This window comes from Triticum urartu, chromosome 4A (assembly GCF_056163025.1).
Source record: "Triticum urartu cultivar PI428250 chromosome 4A, HENAU_Tu73, whole genome shotgun sequence".
NCBI classification, from domain to species: domain Eukaryota; kingdom Viridiplantae; phylum Streptophyta; class Magnoliopsida; order Poales; family Poaceae; genus Triticum; species Triticum urartu.
In genome coordinates this window covers 556,005,644-556,024,888 of record NC_141876.1, presented here as the reverse complement: position 1 = coordinate 556,024,888, position 19,245 = coordinate 556,005,644, and the positions used below count along the sequence as shown (strand labels likewise).

The following is a 19,245-nucleotide window of genomic DNA, read 5'->3' as shown; positions in this document are numbered from 1 at the left end:
GTCTCCTCAGGCGGCTCTGGCACCCGGGCTCAAGTTCAGGAAGGGTGTTGGCGCGATCGTGATGCGAGGTGCAGCTGTCACGCTCCGGCGCGCGTCGGAGATACTGGACTCACGCAGCTGCCACGTTCCAGTTTAAATCCTCCTCTGCTTTTCTTTTAGTCTTGTTAACCTTACTGTCATGCCTGGTCTGTAATAAAATCTGAACCTCTCGAGACAAGTAGCTGGTATGTAAGGAGACATCGCTGTATGGTTTCATTCTGAGTTAATGAAACTGGGGAGAGACCTCCCTGATTATCTAAAAAAATGTCTACATACATTCATATGTTATAGTCCGTTTGAAATGTTTAGAAAGACAAATATTTAGGAACGGAGGGAATATATATTTTCTGTTACAACAACATTAATGTATCAAACAATAGCCCACTAACAGAGTGATAAACCACCATTGGTTTCCTAGAAACCAGGTGGCACGGGGCGAGCCTTGTCCCCAATCGGGTAAGGTAGATGGATTCATGGGTCCTCCGTAGAAAAACTGCCCGTTTACAATGGGAGTGGCGGCGTAGAGATGTGAATCACTCATGTATATGAGCGAGTTGTCCATCATTGGTGAGGCACGTCCATTTTGGTCGATCAACTGGATATTGCTCATGGAAGCAGAGGCCATCACATCAAACATGGGGCGGTAGCTGTCGTGGTTTTGTCACGGCAGATGTCCTAGAGAAAGGACTTAGTCGTGGAGCCATCGCGACGGGTTAGCTTGAAGGGGTTAAAGCGGACACAGGGACGCAAGAGAGTTTATACTAGTTTGGCCCCTTCGATGAAGGTAAAAGCCTACGTCTAGTTGTGATGGGATTGATGGGGTTTCGATGACTAGGGAGCAAACAAGCTTCTCCTATGTCTCGAGTTGTTGTCTGTTGTCTGAACCGCCGCCGGGTCGTCCCCTTATATACACGGGTGACGCCCGTCGGTTCACAGATTCCCAATACCGGCTCATAGATGTGTCCGGTTTGGTCTCTACTTATTCCTAACTTACAATACAAGTTACATACCAACGCCGGTTTATGGCTACAGGCCTTGAACCGACTATGGGCCTTGAGCCCTCATCTGCCTTCTTGGGTTTCAACATAGTTAACTACTGAAGAAGTTAACCCGGCCCAGTAGTGATATCCTCAACATTAGGCCCTAGATTGATTTGAACAGGTTCATGTCAATCCTTAGCAAAAATCTTCACCCTCAACACCTTCTTGTAGTTTGTTGAATCGCCGTGACGTCATCTTCTCTGGTCGTTGTAAACCGGCGTAACGTCACCTGTTATAAAGAAACTTATCCATGATACCTTTTTTGTTTAATAGGTCTGCGACAATCGAGGCGACAGCTCCGTTTCCAGACCCACGGTTCCTTGATTTTCGCGCCTGACACATGCCCCTTGCCTTATAAATAAGACCGAAGGGTCATTTCTCTTTCCCCTTCGTGCCCTTCTGCTTCGTCTTCCCCGCATCGTCCAGCTTCGGAGCTCCGCCACCGTCGAGGACTTCTGCTCCAACCTTGGCCGCTGCATCACCCTGATTGTACCAGAGCATCGCGGTGACCTTCTGTTTCTTCCTCGGCTCTGGTGAGTTCTTCACATTTTCCTCCGTAGATCCGTTCTAGGGTTTCCAAGTTCTTCAGTGTTCATCGTCTGCTTCGTACTCATATGATAGATCCTAGATGAACCTGTGAACCTTTGCTCTGTGTAGCGGTAGTTCTTAGCATCCGCCTTTACTTATATGCCTCAAGACCATAGATCTACCTGTATCTCTGCCCATTGATTCGGTACTGTTCTTTTTTGAACCTTGAGTATTTTCCTTCTTTTCTGAACTTGCTTCAGACCCGTCGCTGTAGAGAAATCTTGTGAAATCTGTTTCTGTACACTTATCTATCCGCAATCTCAACTATTTCAATGCTTAGATCCGGCGGTTTAACTTTGTAGAAAAATTGCCAAACCGGTATATACCATTAGTCCCCTTGTTGAACCGCCAGATGCTGTTGCTTCATAAAACTCCAGTTTAGATAGAGTTGTCTCCGGTTTAACATTGTACATACCAGTGCACTTTAATAAACGCATTCTTGAACCGGAATTACCTATCTTGTAGATTTCATCATGGCCAAGCAAGTATATGAGTGCAACTGGGTTCCTTCTCGCGTCACAGAGACTCAACTGAATAAGTTAGTCCTGATCGGCGCTTTAGGCAGCAAAAACACCATCCATTGGAGAGCTCCTGGCAAAGAATGCCCTCCCACACCTCAAGAAGGAGAGGTCGTCGTTTTCGTAGATCAGTTAGCCCGGGGCTTTAAGCCGCCCGGTTCTAAATTTTACCGGGACGTTTTAGCCGATTTTCAACTCCACCCACAAGACACTGGTCCCAACTCTGTTACAAACATGTGTCACTTCCAAGTGCTCTGTGAGGTGTTTTTTCAAGAGGAGCCCACAGTGGAGTTGTTCAGAGACTGTTTCCATCTAAACCGTCGTACTGAGTTTTCTGACGGTTCCAACACGAAATTGGGCGGTGTGGCGATTCAGAAAAGGAAAGAGGTCACATACCCTCACGCCAAGCTGCACAGCCACCCCAAAGAGTGGAATCAAACATGGTTCTATTGCAGAGACACCTCCCCTGCTGGTGAAAATCCTTTGCCTGGCTTTTGTCCGGAGCGGCTTAGCAATACACACCCCTTTCCGCAAAGGTTGACTGCCAAGGAGAGAAGCAAATACGCTCCTCAACTGTCCAAGCTCAGAGCCTTCATGGCCAATGGTTTAACAGGAGTTGATCTCGCTCGCTGTTGGATATCGTGGAGCATACTGCCCCTTAGTCAGCGCTCCGGTTTGATGTGCGAGTATACTGGCAGTGTTGATGACCCATTGCGACATGCTAACATCCAGCTTACCGACGAAGAAATCACAGAGGCTGTGAATAAAATGATGAATGAACCGGAACACGTCTGTGCTCGAACCGGCCTGCTTCCCTTCTGTGCCACCAACAAACCGCCAGCTGTAAGAGTTTGATTGTTCTTTTTTCTGAACTTGTTATTGATATATCTGGTCATTGTTTAATATCAATGCCTGTTTAAACAGGGCAATGATCCGTTTTGGAGCAAGAAACTACCGCAGGAGAAATCAGAAAAACCAGACAAACCAGAAAGATCAATCCGGCAAAAGACTAAAGCTGTGAAGAAGACTACCCACAGGAAAAGAACCACTGCATCCTCTGATCCGGCCGCTGATGACGATGTGGGTAACCCGGACCTTGAGGTAGAACTTGATTCACTTGGCTTATTTTTCACGCGCCTTATTGATGATGATATTTGTCAGGATGATGCTGAAGCCAGTCATGCTGATGTTGCAGAGGTAATTATTCTTTCCTCCGATTCAGATCCTTTGCCTTCACTAAAAATCCGTCAGGAAAACCGGAAGGTTAAATTTTCTCATCCTCTTGCTTACTTGGATCCCAAATTTCTTATGAAGACCCAACAGCACGAAGCTCGCCGCACGACCCGGCATAGTGGCCAGGTAGTTACCTCCGCCGGTTTACCGAATAGTCCGGTTCGGAAATGCCATTCAGAGGTCTCTAATTTGCCTGTCAATGCTTGTCCTAAAATGGGCTGTTTTCGTCAACCTCTTAATCCGTCTGACTCCGATTATCAGGTCACTTCCCATTCATCATCTGGCGAGTCATCAGCTACCCAGCTGCCGCCGCTCAAAACGGTGCTTGGGTAAGCCATACTTATCATAATGCTTCTGGTGTATTACTTTGTAGCATATACTGTACTGACCTTTGTTACTCCTTTCAGGGCCAAGCCTAAGCCAAGCAAGAAGGCTCGCCTAGATAAAGCGGCTGAAGAAGATGCTATTCTTGAACCGGACAGAGTACTCAACCCTGAAGCGGCCATCCGTGAGGATGTGCCAAACGACCCACCACCACAAGATGATGATTTTATTACTGAAGAGAGACATGTTGATACCTCCGGTCCTGTTGACCAGCCCAGAAGCCCCATCCGGATTGAGAAATCCACCAGTCCATCCAAGTCTACTGATAAACTGACGGCCCCAATGCAAACCGGCGACGCCAAGGATGATGAAGTTGTTATTACTGGCATTGGCCATACAGAGCCAAGCAATCCTGTCGCTTTGTCTAAACATACTGCCAAGGAAGAATTTGCTGCCTTTGGCAAGGGCAAGTGGAATGTTGATCTGGCGACTTACGCTGCTCTGAACGCCCAAGACATCCATTCCGGCTATCTGAACCGGCTGTATACCAGTCGTGACTATGAAGCCGGTCTGGTTAACATGATGAAATATAAATATGAGGTAACTTCCATATGCTCTTTCCTGCTTGTATGCTTCAATTCTTGCTGACTCGCCTAGCCCCCAAGGACCGGTTTGTAATCTTCTTTCAAACCGGGACTTACTAATATAAATCTTAATGCCTCGAAATTCGCTGATGTAGCCCCCAAGGGCCCGTTCAACTTAGTGTAGTTAAACCGGGACTTAGGTAATTAATATCGCCGCATCAGAACTTATTTGAACAAATAGCCATTAGCCCCCAAGTGCCAAGTTGAATACTTGTATTGAGCTTGGGACTTTATAATCAAGTGAAATATGAAGATCAAATAGGCATTAGCCCCCAAGCGCCAAGCGCATAACTTGTTATGTGGTTGGTGCTTCAATTCTTGCACTGCTTGCTGAATCATATAACTGTCTGTATGCAGGCTGAGCTGAAGACAAAAGAGACCCAAATCGCCGATCTCCAAGAAAATCTGAAGTCCCAACAGACTGAAACCTCAAAAGCAAAAGAGGAGTTGACCGGCGCCTTAAGCGTCATGGAACAGCTTAAGAAGGATTTCAAGAAGGAGCGGGCGGATTGGGCTACTGAAAAATCCGCTTTAACCAAATGAGCAGAAGACGCCGAGGCTGCACTAAAATCGGTGGTGGATGAACTGACCAGCATAAAGCGGCATGTGCATGCCATGACCGCTGCTATCTTTGGTAAGCCGGTTTGATTTCTGAATTGATTCTGCCGTCTTACAGAGCTGCCGATTTGTTAACCCTTTGTGATATTTCAGGGACACGCATTGGTCATTTGGGGTCAGATGTGCAGAAGAAATTAAAAGCCGCCTATACGTTGATCGAACAACTGTACACTGGTGCACAGCGGATCATCTGTACTGCATCCCACAACAAGCCGGCGCCCACTTTGATTCAGGACACTCTGCAGAAACTGTCGGTGCTTCCTGCCCGGGTTGAAGAGCTGAAGAAATCTGCTGCTCGAACCGGTGCGATCAATGCCTTAATCCGGGCAAAAGCTTGGGTGCCGGATTTTGATCCTATTGAAGCGGCTCAGGGCTATCCCAGCTTGAAGGAAGACGGGTTAGAGTTTAGTGAAGCGGATCTACGAGCAATAAACCGGGAGGTGCGTCCGCTAGCTTGTCAATTGGCTGAAGAAGCAGACTTGTCTCATTATCAAGCCCAATATGACAATCAAAACAAGCGAGTAGCTGCACCAATTCATGAAGCAGAAAATCTTATCCCTCCAACCCGTAAGCATACTTACGCTCCCGATATTGAATCGTCGTTGTTGATCCATGATGAAGCTGTCTTTCGAGCATTAATGGGAATCGACTGGACAACTGTTGATTTCCAGCCGCTGGGTAGAGAAACTGAAGTTGAAGCGGCGCGGGATGACCCACAACCATCAGGCCAGGCTGGTGACCAAGCTTGAACCGGAAGCCGGTTTAAACTGCTTCTCCTTTGAAAAAATAATGATCTTGTTTTGGGCACCGTGTTGCCTTGTAATAGGCTAGCCGATACTCTTGATTTTGATATGCCTTCGTGCATAATTACTGCAACTTGTTCTTCCTTTGGGTGATGAACTTTCCAAAGTATTTTCTGCAATATAAAAATCTTAAAGTGCCATCGCGGTTGTACCGTCAGGCGGAGTATGATGTCTGCATATGTGAAATCAAAATATTTGAAATGTAAGCATATGATCAAATCTTTGAGATACATGATACCTGCCATCGTTGGGCATGAAGTTGGCTTAGCCAATCTTGAAACGGAGGTTTCATAAACCCACACTGTTGGAGGAGATAGCAGCTCCTGTATATATATAATGCCAGTTTACCATGTAAACCGTGCCGGGTTATAAAAAGCACCGTGTTACTCCGTAATAGGATGTTAACAAAAAATCAAACCGGGCAAATAGTCTCCGGATTAAAAATGAACCGTGTTCCATCAATTGACAGTGTGAACCGGTTTTAAAATTTTGTCGGTTTAAAAAACGCAACAAAAAGAAAGAAATATCTATCAAAGAAAATTGTGAAGCAAATGCAATGATAAAACCATTTGCAAAAAGAGGCTTATTTGAGCCGATCAGATGGCGTTACCATGGTCAGACATGACCAAGCTCCCGATAGGTGTAGCTATGGTTCAAGTCAGCCAGGTCCCCAAATGAAACCGTGGCATTTATGCCGATCAAGAGGCGTGGCAATGGTTCGGGTTCGACCAAGCCCGCAAGTGATTCTGTGGCCTTAGGCCGATCAAGAGGCGTGACTGGTTCAGACCTGACCAAGTCCCCAAGTGATCTGGTGGCTCTCGCCTATCAAGAGGTGATGCATTGGTTCGGACACGACCAAGCCCCCAAGTGATATAACATGATGCTTTTGAAAAGCTAACTCAAGGGGTAAACCGGAGGCCGCTTTAGAACAACTCCGTGTAACCACACATGATGTAAAAGGACAGATACCCCGCTTTAGCTGAGGTTCCAGTTTATTATATATATACATCGTCGTAATATGTATATAAGTAGAGCCAATGGCTCAGGTATAGTAAGGCCGAAGATGAGCTATGTTCCACGGCCTGTTGGTCTCTTCCTCTGATGTACGTGAGTCTTTATGCTCTCGAATGTCGATCAGATAGTATGACCCGTTGTGCAGATTCTTGCTGACCACGAAAGGTCCCTCCCAAGGTGGGGATAGCTTATGCATATCAGTCTGGTCTTGAATGAGCGGAAGCACAAAATATCCTTCCTGAAAGGCTCTGGTTCTGACTCGGCGACCGTGATAACGACGAATATCCTATTGGTAAATCGCCGAGCGGGCGGCTGCTATGTCACGTTCTTCATCCAACAGGTCCAAAGCGTCTTGCCGTGCTGTCTCGTTGTCCGCTTCAACATAAGCCGCCACACGAGGTGAGTCATGACGGATATCACTCGGGAGAACCGCCTCCGCTCCGTAGACCATGAAGAACGATGTGTATCCTGTTGATTTGTTGGGTGTAGTATTGATGCTCCATAACACAGATGGTAACTCTTCTACCCAACAACCCGGCGTTCTCTGCAAAGGAACCATAAGCCGGGGCTTGATGCCTCTCAAGATCTCTTGATTAGCCTCTACTTGACCATTGGACTGTGGGTGTGCCACTGATGAAACGTCAAGCCGGATGTGCTCCCGTTCGCAGAACTCCTTCATGGCACCCTTGGACAAATTGGTACCATTATCTGTGATGATACTGTGTGGAAAGCCAAACCGGAAAATCACTTTTTTGATGAACTGAACCGCCGTGGCCGCATCACACTTGCTAACAGGTTCTGCTTCCACCCACTTTGTAAACTTGTCAACCGCCACCAGGAGGTGGGCCTTCTTATCTTTGGACCTTTTGAAAGGCCCAACCATATCCAGCCCCCAAGTCACAAATGGCCAAGTAATTGGAATCATTCTCAATTCTTGAGCTGGCACATGAGCACGTCTTGAAAACTTTTGGCAACCGTCACATCATCTGACCAGATCCTCCGCATCAGCATGAGCAGTTAACCAATAGAAGCCATGGCGAAACGCTTTAGCTACCAAAGATTTTGAACCGGCATGGTGACCACAATCTCCTTCGTGGATCTCACGCAAAATTTCACAGCCTTCTTCAGGAGACACACATCGTTGAAACGCCCCTGACACACTGCAATGATGCAACTCGCCATTGACAATAGTCATGGACTTGGACCACTGGATTATCTGTCGGGCCAGAGTCTCATCCTCTGGTAACTCGCCCCGGTTCATGTACGCCAGGTAAGGAAGCGTCCAATCCGGAATGACATGAAGAGCTTCCACCAATTGATCCTCCGGATCAGGAATAGCCAAATCCGCTTCACCAGGGAGCTTGATCGACGGGTTGTGCAGCACATCCAGAAAAACATTGGGCGGGACCGGTTTGCGCTGAGAGCCCAGCCGGCTTAAAGCGTCCGCCGCTTCATTCTTCTGTCGGTCCACGTGGTCCACCTAATAGCCTTTAAAGTGACCTGCAACAATATCCACCTCACGACGATACGCTGCCATGAGTGGGTCCTTGGAATCCCAAGTGCCAGATACTTGTTGAGCCACGAGGTCCGAGTCACCGAAGCACTTAACTCGACTTAGATTCATCTCCTTAGCCATCTGGAGACCATGGAGCAAGGCTTCATACTCAGCTGCATTGTTAGTACAAGGGAACATTAAGCGGAGAACGTAACAAAACTTATCACCTCGTGGGGAAGTTAATACGACTCCAGCCCCCGAGCCTTCCAATTGCCTGGATCCGTCAAAATGGATGGTCCAATATGTGTGATCCGGCTTTTCTTCAGGTGCTTGCAGTTCCGTCCAATCATTGATGAAATCAATAAGTGCTTGAGAATTAACCGCCTTCCGAGGCACATACTTCAATCCGTGCGGCCCAAGCTCTATAGCCCACTTGGCAATCCGGCCAGTCGCTTCCCGGTTCTGGATGATATCCCCCAAAGGAGCAGAACTGACCACCATAATTGGGTGCCCTTGGAAGTATTGCTTAAGCTTCCGGTTTGCCATAAAAACTCCGTACACCAGCTTCTACCAATGCGGATACCTTTGCTTGGACTCAATGAGTACCTCGCTGATATAATAGACCGGACGTTGAACCAGATGCTCCTTACATGCCTCCTTTCGCTCCACCACAATAGCCACGCTGACCGCACGAGTATTAGCAGCAACATATAGCAGTAACGGATCCTTGTCAATGGGAGCAGCGAGCACAAGCGGATTAATCAATTGCCGCTTTAAGTCCTCAAATGCTTCATCAGCAGCGGAACTCCAGACGAATTGATCCGTCTTCTTCAACATCTGATACAAAGGGATTGCCTTCTCACCAAGGCGGCTGATAAACCGGCTTAACGTGGCAATCCGGCCTGCCAGGCGTTGAACATCATTAATACACTTTGGTTTAGCCAGGGAGGTGATGGCTGTGATCTTCTCCGGATTAGCCTCAATTCCCCTGTTGGACACCAGAAAACCCAATAACTTGCCTGCCGGTACACCAAAGACACACTTGGTCGGATTAAGCATCATCTTGTACGTCCTCAGGTTATCAAAGGTTTCCTTCAAGTCGTCAACCAAAGTCTCCTTCTCCCTGGACTTAACCACAATATCATCCACGTAAGCATGTACATTACGGCCAATTTGCTTGTGAAGACAATTTTGTACACACCGTTGATAAGTTGCCTGGGCACTCTTGAGCCCAAAGGGCATAGACACATAGCAGAAGGCTCCAAAGGGAGTTATGAATGTCGTCTTCTCCTGGTCCTTAACTGCCATTTTGATCTGATGATAGCTAGAATATGCATCCAAAAAACTTAAACGCTCGCAACCCGCCGTAGCATCAATAATTTGATCAATACGGGGGAGGGCAAAAGGATCTGCTGGACAAGCCTTATTAAGATCTGTATAATCCACACACATGCGTCAGGTGCCATTTTTCTTAAGGACCAGCACCGGATTGGTAAGCCACTCAGGGTGAAAAACTTCAACAATAAATCCAGCTGCTAAGAGCCTGGCTACCTCTTCTCCAATCGCCTTGCGTCTTTCTTTGTTAAAACCGGTGGAGGAACTGTTTCACCGGTTTGTATTTAGGATCCACATTAAGGGTGTGCTCAGCGAGTTGCCTCGGTACACCTGGCATGTCCGAGGGTTTCCATGCAAAAATGTCCCGATTCTCACGGATGAACTCGATGAGCGCGCTTTCCTATTTCGGATCCAAGTTGGCACTGATGCTGAACTACTTCGACGAATCGCCAGGTACGAAGTCAACAAGCTTAGTTTCTGCTGCCGATTTGAACTTCAGGGCCGGATCATGCTCCGTAGTTGGCTTCTTTAATGGAGTCATGTCCGCTGGATCAACATTGTCCTTATAATACTTCAGCTCCTCGGTGGCACAAACCGACTCTGCGTAGGCCGCATCTCCTTCCTCGCACTCCAAAGCGATTTTACGGCTTCCGTGAACCGTTATTGTCCCCTTGTGACCCGGCATTTTGAGCTGCAAATACACATAACAGGGCCGTGCCATAAACTTGGCATAGGCTGGTCACCCAAACAGGGCGTGATATGGACTTTGGATTTTCACCACTTCAAACGTCAATGTTTCCGACCTGGAATCATGATCATCTCCAAAGGCCACTTCCAGAGCTATCTTACCAACAGGATATGCTGACTTGCCGGGTACCACACCGTGAAACACCGTATTAGACGGTTTGAGATTTTTATCTGTTAGTCCCATACGACGGAAGGTCTCATAGTACAAGATATTAATGCTGCTCCCTCCATCCATGAGCACTTTGGTGAACTTGTAACCTCCCACCTAAGGCGCCACCACCAGAGCCAACTGACCCAGATTATCAACCTGGGGAGGGTGATCCTCTCTGCTCCATATGATTGGCTGTTCAGACCAGTGTAAATAACGGGGCACGGCCGGTTCAATAGAGTTAATCGCCCGCCTCTGAACCTTCCGGTCTCGCTTGTCCAAGCTAGTGGTGAAGACATGGTACTGCCCACTATTCAACTGCTTTGGGTTGCTCTGGTAACCTGACTGTTGCTGCTGCTGGTTGTAACCACCCTGGTTGTTCTGATTATTTTGATTATTATGTCCGCCCGGATTACCATTAAGTTCTGAACCGGAATTTCCTCCATCGTAACCCGGCCCGGATCCTGAGCCACCGCCGGAGCCGTGATCATACCGGAAAGCATTAGAATTCTTGAACTCCTGCATAATGAAGCAATCCTTCCAAAGGTGGTTTGCTGGCACCTCCTTCGTCCCATGTCTTGGACAGGGCTGGCTCAGTAGATAATTTAGGCGGTCTAGGTTAGGGTTGGGTCCCCCACTGCGATTTGACGGTTTACCCTTGCGTCGCTGGCCCTTGTCCTGCGCGTTGGTATTAGCCACAAAGTCCATGTTACCATCCGCTTTACGCTTGCCTCCACCATCATTGCCTGCCAAGTGATGCTGCTGACTTTTGGAGTTGCTATTCCTCTTTCCCTTCCCTGCCTTGTCATCATCAGATTTGGGATCCTTGGTACTATCAGAATCAGCATACTTTACCAAAGCAGCCATGAGGGTCCCCATGTCAGTGCAATGGCGCTTCATCCGTCCCAACTTCAGCTTTAGGGGCCCAAACCGGCAGTTGCCTTCTAGGGTTAAGACTGCGGTGTCAGCGTTGATGCGGTCTGATGAATGCAACACTTGTGAGACTCGGCGCACCAAATGAGTCGTTGATTCTCCTTCCTCCTGGACACAGGCAGCTAAGTCCACTATTGACATAGGCTGCTTACATGTATCCTTGAAATTACTGATAAACCGGACTCGTAATTGGGCCCATGAACTGCTAGAGTTGGCCGGTAAGCTTTTTAACCAAGTGCGGGCCATTCCTTCAAGCATCATGGTGAAGTACTTCGCACATGCCGCATCATCCACATCAAGCATCTCCATGGCCATCTCATAGCTCTCCACCCACGTCTCTGGGGGTTGATCCGCCGTGTAATTTGGTACCTTGCGCGGGCCCTTGAAATCCTTGGGCAGGCGCACATTGCGTAAAGCGGGGACAAGGCAAGGCACCCCCAAAGAACTAAAAGTAACACCGGGTTCGACTGAGATAGTTGGACGAACCGGCGTAAGCTGCCGAGCCTGATACTGTGCGGCTAACTCGGCCTCCCTGCGTGCTCGGGCCCGGTCCACCACCTCCTGAGCGTTATCAGCACCACCCGCCGGGTTGTTGCCGCGGGGTGCTCCACGTCGTTCATTGCTTGACCCATTGGAGCCAAAGCTGTTGTAGGGCTTGAAACTTGTCCACCAAACTGGATGCCTGCCGCTCGATTGGCCATCCCTCCATTAAAAAGTGATCTAGGGAAACTTACAAACAACGTGAGGTTCTCCTGATTCAGCCCGTAGTACACAAGCCAGTCTCCCATTATGCCCTCCTGTAATTCATCAAGAAATTAGGTTCAGAATTTTTACAAAGCATGCTCAGCACAACTTAAGCGCGCATGTTACAGTTTTCATAACATGCTTTTTCATATCGCTGATGTAAATAAATAAATCAATGTAATTAATGTGAATTCTTTTTAATAATAGCTAATGTACTTGTTAAATCAAAAGGACTGCATTACTAATAAGCCTGAATATATCAATCATCTATAACGTCATAATAACTTAAAAGTAGGTTAAACAAGATAGCTAGCAAAACACTTGAATTGCTATTGAAGAAAAATACCATGTAGAAATAAATTTGGTACTAATTGGAAACAACAATGGACATGCTTATAAAATTAGGGAACTAATTAGGAAAACAATAAGTATAATTCGGAGCCAATAATTACAAGTACAATCTAAATCATGTATATTCTGTGGCAGAGCCACCGGGCTAGACTGGGTAGTTGCCCAGACTTTGTAGGCAAACAGTCCATTAATTTTACTACACCTTGAGTGGCTCATCGTGAGTTCTTGTGGATTTTTGCTAGCCAAGTCTGAAGCTCCCTCGTTCTGATGGCTGCAATGGTCATTTAGTTGTCCATGGATCTCGATGTAGTTTTTATTATATTTGAGATGTTTTATACTTCTGGTGAATTTTTATAATAGATCTGATCTTTTCACAAAAAATAAATAAAAAGAAGAAGTCTGAAGCTCTCAAACTGTTCTAGGCTCCATGAATGATCTGGCTCCGCCAATGTATGTACTCCGCAATTGGTTGAGCCAGTGAAAGATCAAATTTTAAAAGTCTAATGTTTAGATTGACTTTGGGCTATATTTTGATTGACGAGGCTCATCGAAATCTACTATTATTTTCACAGTTGTGTTATTCAAGAGATTTTGTTACAATGTTGTATGGTTTTTTAGGCACTTTAAGAAAGTGTCTCCACCATCTCTAAAAATCAACTGTGTTACAGTTAATTATATAGTTTTCACGTAAAAGGATTTAAATGTATCAGGTTACAACATTAATGGGAAAGTGTACCTTAATAATTTTAATTGTGATAGTCTGTTTGAGTCCCATGGGATGGGAGACAGTCTCTATTACGCCTCCTGGGGCTATGGTTGCGCCTTTCTCCGGCTGAAAACCTACGGCACAATTGGCATTACGGCAACCGGTTTTCTGAAATCCATCAGTCTACAAGATGAAATAAGAAAAACATGTTAGTACCAACATAGTTCATCAACTAGTCGATTAGAAAAGCACGGACGATTACCCACCGTCCACAAAACACCTAGATGGGTGCGTGAATCTCCGTACTTCTTGGGGGCAACCTAGCACCAAATAAAAATCAAGCCGTAACTAAGCCATGTCCCTCCTCTGCTAGCATGTGAATGTTAATACTCCCTCCGGTCAATTATACTTAGCATATAAGATTTGACCGAAGTCAAATTTCGCAAAGTTTAACCAGCATTATAGTAGAAAAATAATGTCAATATTGACAATACGAAATTAATATCATTAAATGCATCATGAATTTAATTTTTATATTGTAGAACTTTTGTATTATAGATGTTGATATTTTCCTAATATAGATATGGTTAGACTTTATGAAGTTTGACTAATAGATAAATTTTATATGCAGAGTAAAAAGTATCGGATGGGGTACTATCACACTCACCTCCCAGCCGATTTGGATTATGTTGCGGCTGTCCTCCGCGCCGTTCACCATGTCGAAGAGGTGAACAGAGGCCGAAGTGTGCTGCTCGGTGCTCAGGTTGAAGCCGTACACGTCCATCGTGGCGATGAAACCATAGTAACCCTGGTCCGATGCTTTTGTCAGGTGCTTCGCAAACTAAATGTCGACGACAAAAAGCAAAGATTTAGTCTGCCGCCGTTAATCAAGGCAAATATATGTACTATATTAGGCTATTAGCGATCTCTACGACGACGAATCAACATAGCATACGTACGTAGCTTATCATCAAGGAGCCAGATTCAGCATGGAGTGGCGGTCCGAGCAATCCTTGAACCTCCAGCAAGCTAGTTTCGCTGCTGGACCCTTGGAATTTCACCTGATCAATGAACGTGCAAATTAGCAATCCGTTGTCGACATTAAGATAGGATACACCGAACACATTACATCACAGTGAGTGGTTACCCGGGCAGCATTGGTCCCATGACCGGCCAAGAGCAGCAGCAGCCAAACGACGGCAACGTGAAGAATAAAATTATCCATCGATCGTATCCCGCCGTCTGTCGTGATGGTCAATACGTAAGCAATATATAAGTATGCAACAAAAAGATCGAAAGAGAAAAGCAAGACATTAATAGCACGATTCATGGTTCTACTAATAAATAGCATCGATTACATCTAAGTTGAACGACTGTCCAAACCAAAGAGACATACGAATTCATTAAAGTATAATTACAACATGAGCCAATCAATGTTTCAGAACTACACATCACTACTTTCGACTCGACTCATCGGACAGGAACGTGGATGAAGCCGCCGTCTGTCGTGATGGTCATGAAATCGCGGTCGTTGTCACCCTGCATTTGTAGCGTTTCATCTATCTCACTGTTGGACGGTTGATATCTGAGGAAGAACTGCCCCGAGGTATGAAGGATATCTTGATGGATGATGTCCGCAAACTCCGACTGGATGCGAAAGAATTCTTGTCTGAGGTCCGCGTCCTGGACTGCCGACAAGCTCGCGGCCCAATCTTTGAGATTATCTGGTAGCAGAAGTTGATGATGGTCCCTTACGATCGCCCGCATGTGATGGAGGGCGTATTAGGCATCCTTCTGACCGCCAGGCGGCTGCTTGACGCAGCAGAACTTCGTATTGTGTGAGAACATGTGCTTGCCGTACTTACGAACTGCCATGGTGAAGGTGCCTCTAGATTTGGTGTAGCCGGGGAGAACATCATCAAGAACTTTCTTGACATTTGTGTAGTCTATGTTGGAGTTACGGTTCGGGTCGAAATACGTGGCCATTGAATATTTCGGGCTTAAGAGGATGAGTGTGCAATGTGTGTCACTGCACAGAACACGAAATGTTAGAAAAAAAAAGAACGATCGAAATCTAAGAAATCATATGTTACGGGGCGGTTAAGGGATGACTTACTCGGGAAAGTAAGCCATAAGGAAGTTATCCTTATCTGGGTTTGCCAGAATGACGCCTTCGAGGTGTGAACTCGCAACTTGGCGGTCCCCAGCGCTGCTCAAGTGCTTGGCACGCATGTAGAAGGGGTCGACTATCACGATGTCCAGGGTCTTGTCTCTAATGATCTGCATCTCCATACTCAGCGAAAACAGCCGAACAAAGGTGTAGTGCAGCGGATGAAGGTTAAACATAGCAAAGATGTCATCAAACCGCAGGACGATCGTACCCCCGATGTCGCCATCCACAAAGCACTTGCCCTCTGGCACCTTGGCCACGAAAACTGGGTATGCCACATCCTTCTCTCTGAGACGCCGCTTCTCCAAAGAAAGAACACTGTCGTGCAGACTCCGCATAGCACCGGTTGCAGCATTCAGCATATTTGGCGGTAGCATCGCCCTACCCGCCACATGCACCCTCCTCGAGATATCCTTAGGTGAAGGTGGCCCGTCCTGAGCACGGATCGAACTCGGTGCCGGCTGGCTCGCACCGGCGCCCTTGTTAGTCTTTCGTTTCCGTCCCTTCTTCTTGATCTCCTGTAATGGGACCGAGTTCTGCTCACAGACCGCCTTCTTGAGCGTGTTGGGGCTGATAATATTTCGCACCTCAGCTATCTGAGGCTCGGTGAAGGCGGGAGCTGGAGGCGTGTTCTGAGAACTGAACGCCAGACGACGCCTGTTGCAATTGGAATTCTCCGCCATACCAGCTAGATCGCGGTGGTCTTGGTTGGGTTCTTGAGAAAGAGGCCCGCAGAACTCGTCAGCGTACCCATGTTCGGCAAAGTACTTATCAACGTTGGCAAATGTACCATCGTCGTTGTCGTCGCCGTCCGGATCCTGTGCCATAGGGTTGTCCGGATCCTGTGCCATAGGGATGTCCGGCAGGTCCGGTAGTGTTGCGGCGTTCTTGCCATGGCTTGGCGCCGGCACGACTGGCGGTCTTGTCTGTGGGGTGGTGTCCCCCGCCCCCAAACGAATCTGGCTCTTCGGCCAAAGCAGGGGCCAGTTTACGCAGGCGCTGAGGGTCATCTCATCTTCTTCGTCGGCCCCAGCGGGTCGAATCGGAGGTAACAACTCGTCGCAGCCTGGCAGCACCCGAACCACTTCAACCCTATACATTGTGGGTGGCATCGGATTACCGTGGAACATGGGGTTGCCCGGTTGAACGATTCTGCCCTTGGCGACATTGACCAACTCGGCGCCCACGAAGTGCAGAAGAGTGCAAGGAACATCGACGGTGCCCTGCGAAAACATGTACAGGGCGTCAGGGATGCCCAGTCAAAGGCAAGGAGATGAAGTCATCGGCCGAGAGGCTTAGTTACCGTGATGCCGTCGAGCTCGGCTAATGTCAAGGCACCGCCAACGGCGGGCGTGCAACTGACGGAGGGGGCGCTTGTTGGCGAGGTGCCGACCGGCGTACACCCGGGTGCATTAAACTCCAATGCCCGTGCCGGCGCCGGAGACATGAATACCGCCTCCGCCGGAGACACCAATGGCGCCGCCGCCGGAGACACCAATGGCGCCGCCTGCGCGCTGTGCGAGTTGCTGGCCGTGAAGCTGGGAACCGGGGAAGGCCCCTGTTGGCCGCCCACAATCCATGTCGTCAGCCCATGAATCAACGTAGGCACCATGGCGTTGAGCGTCGTTCCAAGTTGTTATTGCACTTGCTCTTGGACAAGCTCCGGAATCCGCGCCACTTGTGCCTTGAGTTCTTCAACCTCGCGCGTCTGGCTTTCCGAGCTGGTCTTTTTCTCCTTCTGCACACCAGCGGTATAGTATGACCCCCATTTTGTGGACAAGCCTTTGCCGGCCACACGACCAGCTGACGTCGGCTTAGTGAGCTTATCCTTGTTTTTCATTACGTTCAACGCCCTATTTAAAGGGGTGTCGAAAGGGGAGCTCTTAGACGACCCCGCGCTACTGCTTTCAGTGTCCCGCGAAAGGAACGTGAACCATTTAGAAATATTGGGGATTAATTAGAGTGCAACCATATGGAGCTAATTACGCGGGGGTGTATTCCTTACCAGAAGAAGCTCAAGCACCCTGGTCTTCGGATCCGTGGTAAGCTCCTTTGTTATCGGGTCCTCCTTGTACCGGGCCCTGACATAGTTCCTGGTCTGCTTGTCACCACTGTATTTCTCGAAGCGGGGCGGTAGGCCTTGCTCGGCACGCTCCGCGTCCTCCTTGTCCCATATAGGCTCCTCCACTCTGTAACCGCCGGGACCGAGTTTGTGTTTCCCTAAGTTCAACTCCCGCATTTCTTTCACCCATTGACTTGATTCGGAGGTTCCACTGCTCTTGCACTTGATCTTGAACTCCTTATACTCATCTTCGCTCATCAAAGGATATTTCGCCTTGATCTTCTCATAACTATCACCTTTATCAATCATTCTCTTCACCGCGCTTTTCCAAGTAGACAGGGCCGTGCTCATCTTCGTGAGGGCGGCACTGTTCACTTTATTCCCTGAGAGGCGTGTGTTTTCAAATTCGGCGGGGAACTTGTATCGTTTGTGCAGCTTCGTGAAGAGGAGGTTGTGCAAATTCCCTCGGTCCTTATGCCTAAGGTTCTCGGTGTTGATCGAGACGGTGCTCCGGAGAATGCACCCGAGCTGAACCGAGTACCCCTTGACTATATGTTTGGGCTCTGTTGGATTCCCGTCGGAGTCCACTTGAGTGAATTCCTCCTTGAGGGTGCGGAGCGCATTCGGGCGCCGGTCCTTCCTTTGCTTCTTCAGTTGGCTGCCATCTGTGTGCGCCGCCATCATCTGTGGTGGCATCCTCAGCGGCACCATCAGTGGTGTCATCCCCGACGCCACTAGGGGTTGTGTAGTCAGGATCAGTGTCTTCCGCGGCGTCCTCATAGCGGTGAGGTTCTTCCTCCATCTCCTGGGACATCTCCCAGAATTGCTTGCCCCTGAACCGCCGGCCTCATCGTTGTGGGCCATGTTTCGCTCTAAATAGGAAAAAAGTTTGGTCAAAAAGTTGGTTATTGTCAAGGAACAAGATCATGTCTCATCATTTAGGGTTTGTCAACACCGAGGCAGTCTAGGAAAAAATAAATCCGCAAGTCAATATATCAGGACCCATCACATCTTCATAGACTCGATGGGGCCTCAAATGCCCTTCCTCATCTACAACTAGTTGTCCGCCTCAATCGATGGGTTTTCTCACATTTTTCTGATTCAAACTAGATTTCAATGGCTGTTAGGTTATTCGGAAGCAGTAGCAACTTGTAGAGGGTGCAAACTAGCCAGCATTGGGAAGTTCCGGTCTACTAGTAGAGGGAAAACATGAGGAGCAGCTTGTAGGTTTGCTTGCTCCGGTGGGACGGGATGGAGGATATAGCTGTAGCACCCCTATATCGTACATAGATTTATTTTTTGCCCTGTTGCTCTTACTAGTTTTAGCTTATCAAAGTGGATGTATGTATCACATGTTTCTGAAACTAGATTTGTATTGCTGGTAGGTTATTTTGTGTATGTGATCTAAAATAAATACAAAAAATATTTTTTGCCCTGCTTCTCTTACTAGTTTTAGCTTATCAAAGTGGATGTATGTATCATATTCTTCTGGTGCATGAGAGAGTGAGGGGTAAACCACAAGCTAGATAAGTGAAGGTGGTGGAGTGGTGCTGCATCCCCATCCATCCATCTATCCATCCATCTGCATCATCTCTTTTGACTTGACCACATTGGCTCATAGCTAATCTAGCCAAGCTACCTAGATCCACCTGCTTGCTTGTTGCACATTGTGTGGAGGGAGCAGATCTCGCCACTGCTTAAGTGTAAAGCTAGATAGTGTGTGTGTGTGAGTC

The 19,245-nt window shown here is 47.7% G+C and overlaps 1 protein-coding gene across 1 annotated transcript; it reads right to left on the bottom strand.

Moving 5' to 3' along the window:
• Positions 1–400: 400 nt before the first annotated feature.
• LOC147976583 (protein neprosin-like) lies at positions 401–14,505 on the bottom strand. The gene is made up of 8 exons (XM_087519813.1): positions 14,428–14,505; positions 14,240–14,341; positions 13,948–14,121; positions 13,547–13,600; positions 13,311–13,463; positions 12,108–12,276; positions 11,004–11,010; positions 401–686 (listed from the first exon to the last, which is right to left on the bottom strand). Exons 1-8 carry the CDS (start codon positions 14,503–14,505, stop codon positions 401–403), a joined length of 1,023 nt encoding a protein of 340 aa, XP_087375939.1.
• Between the last annotated feature and the right edge of the window lie 4,740 nt (positions 14,506–19,245).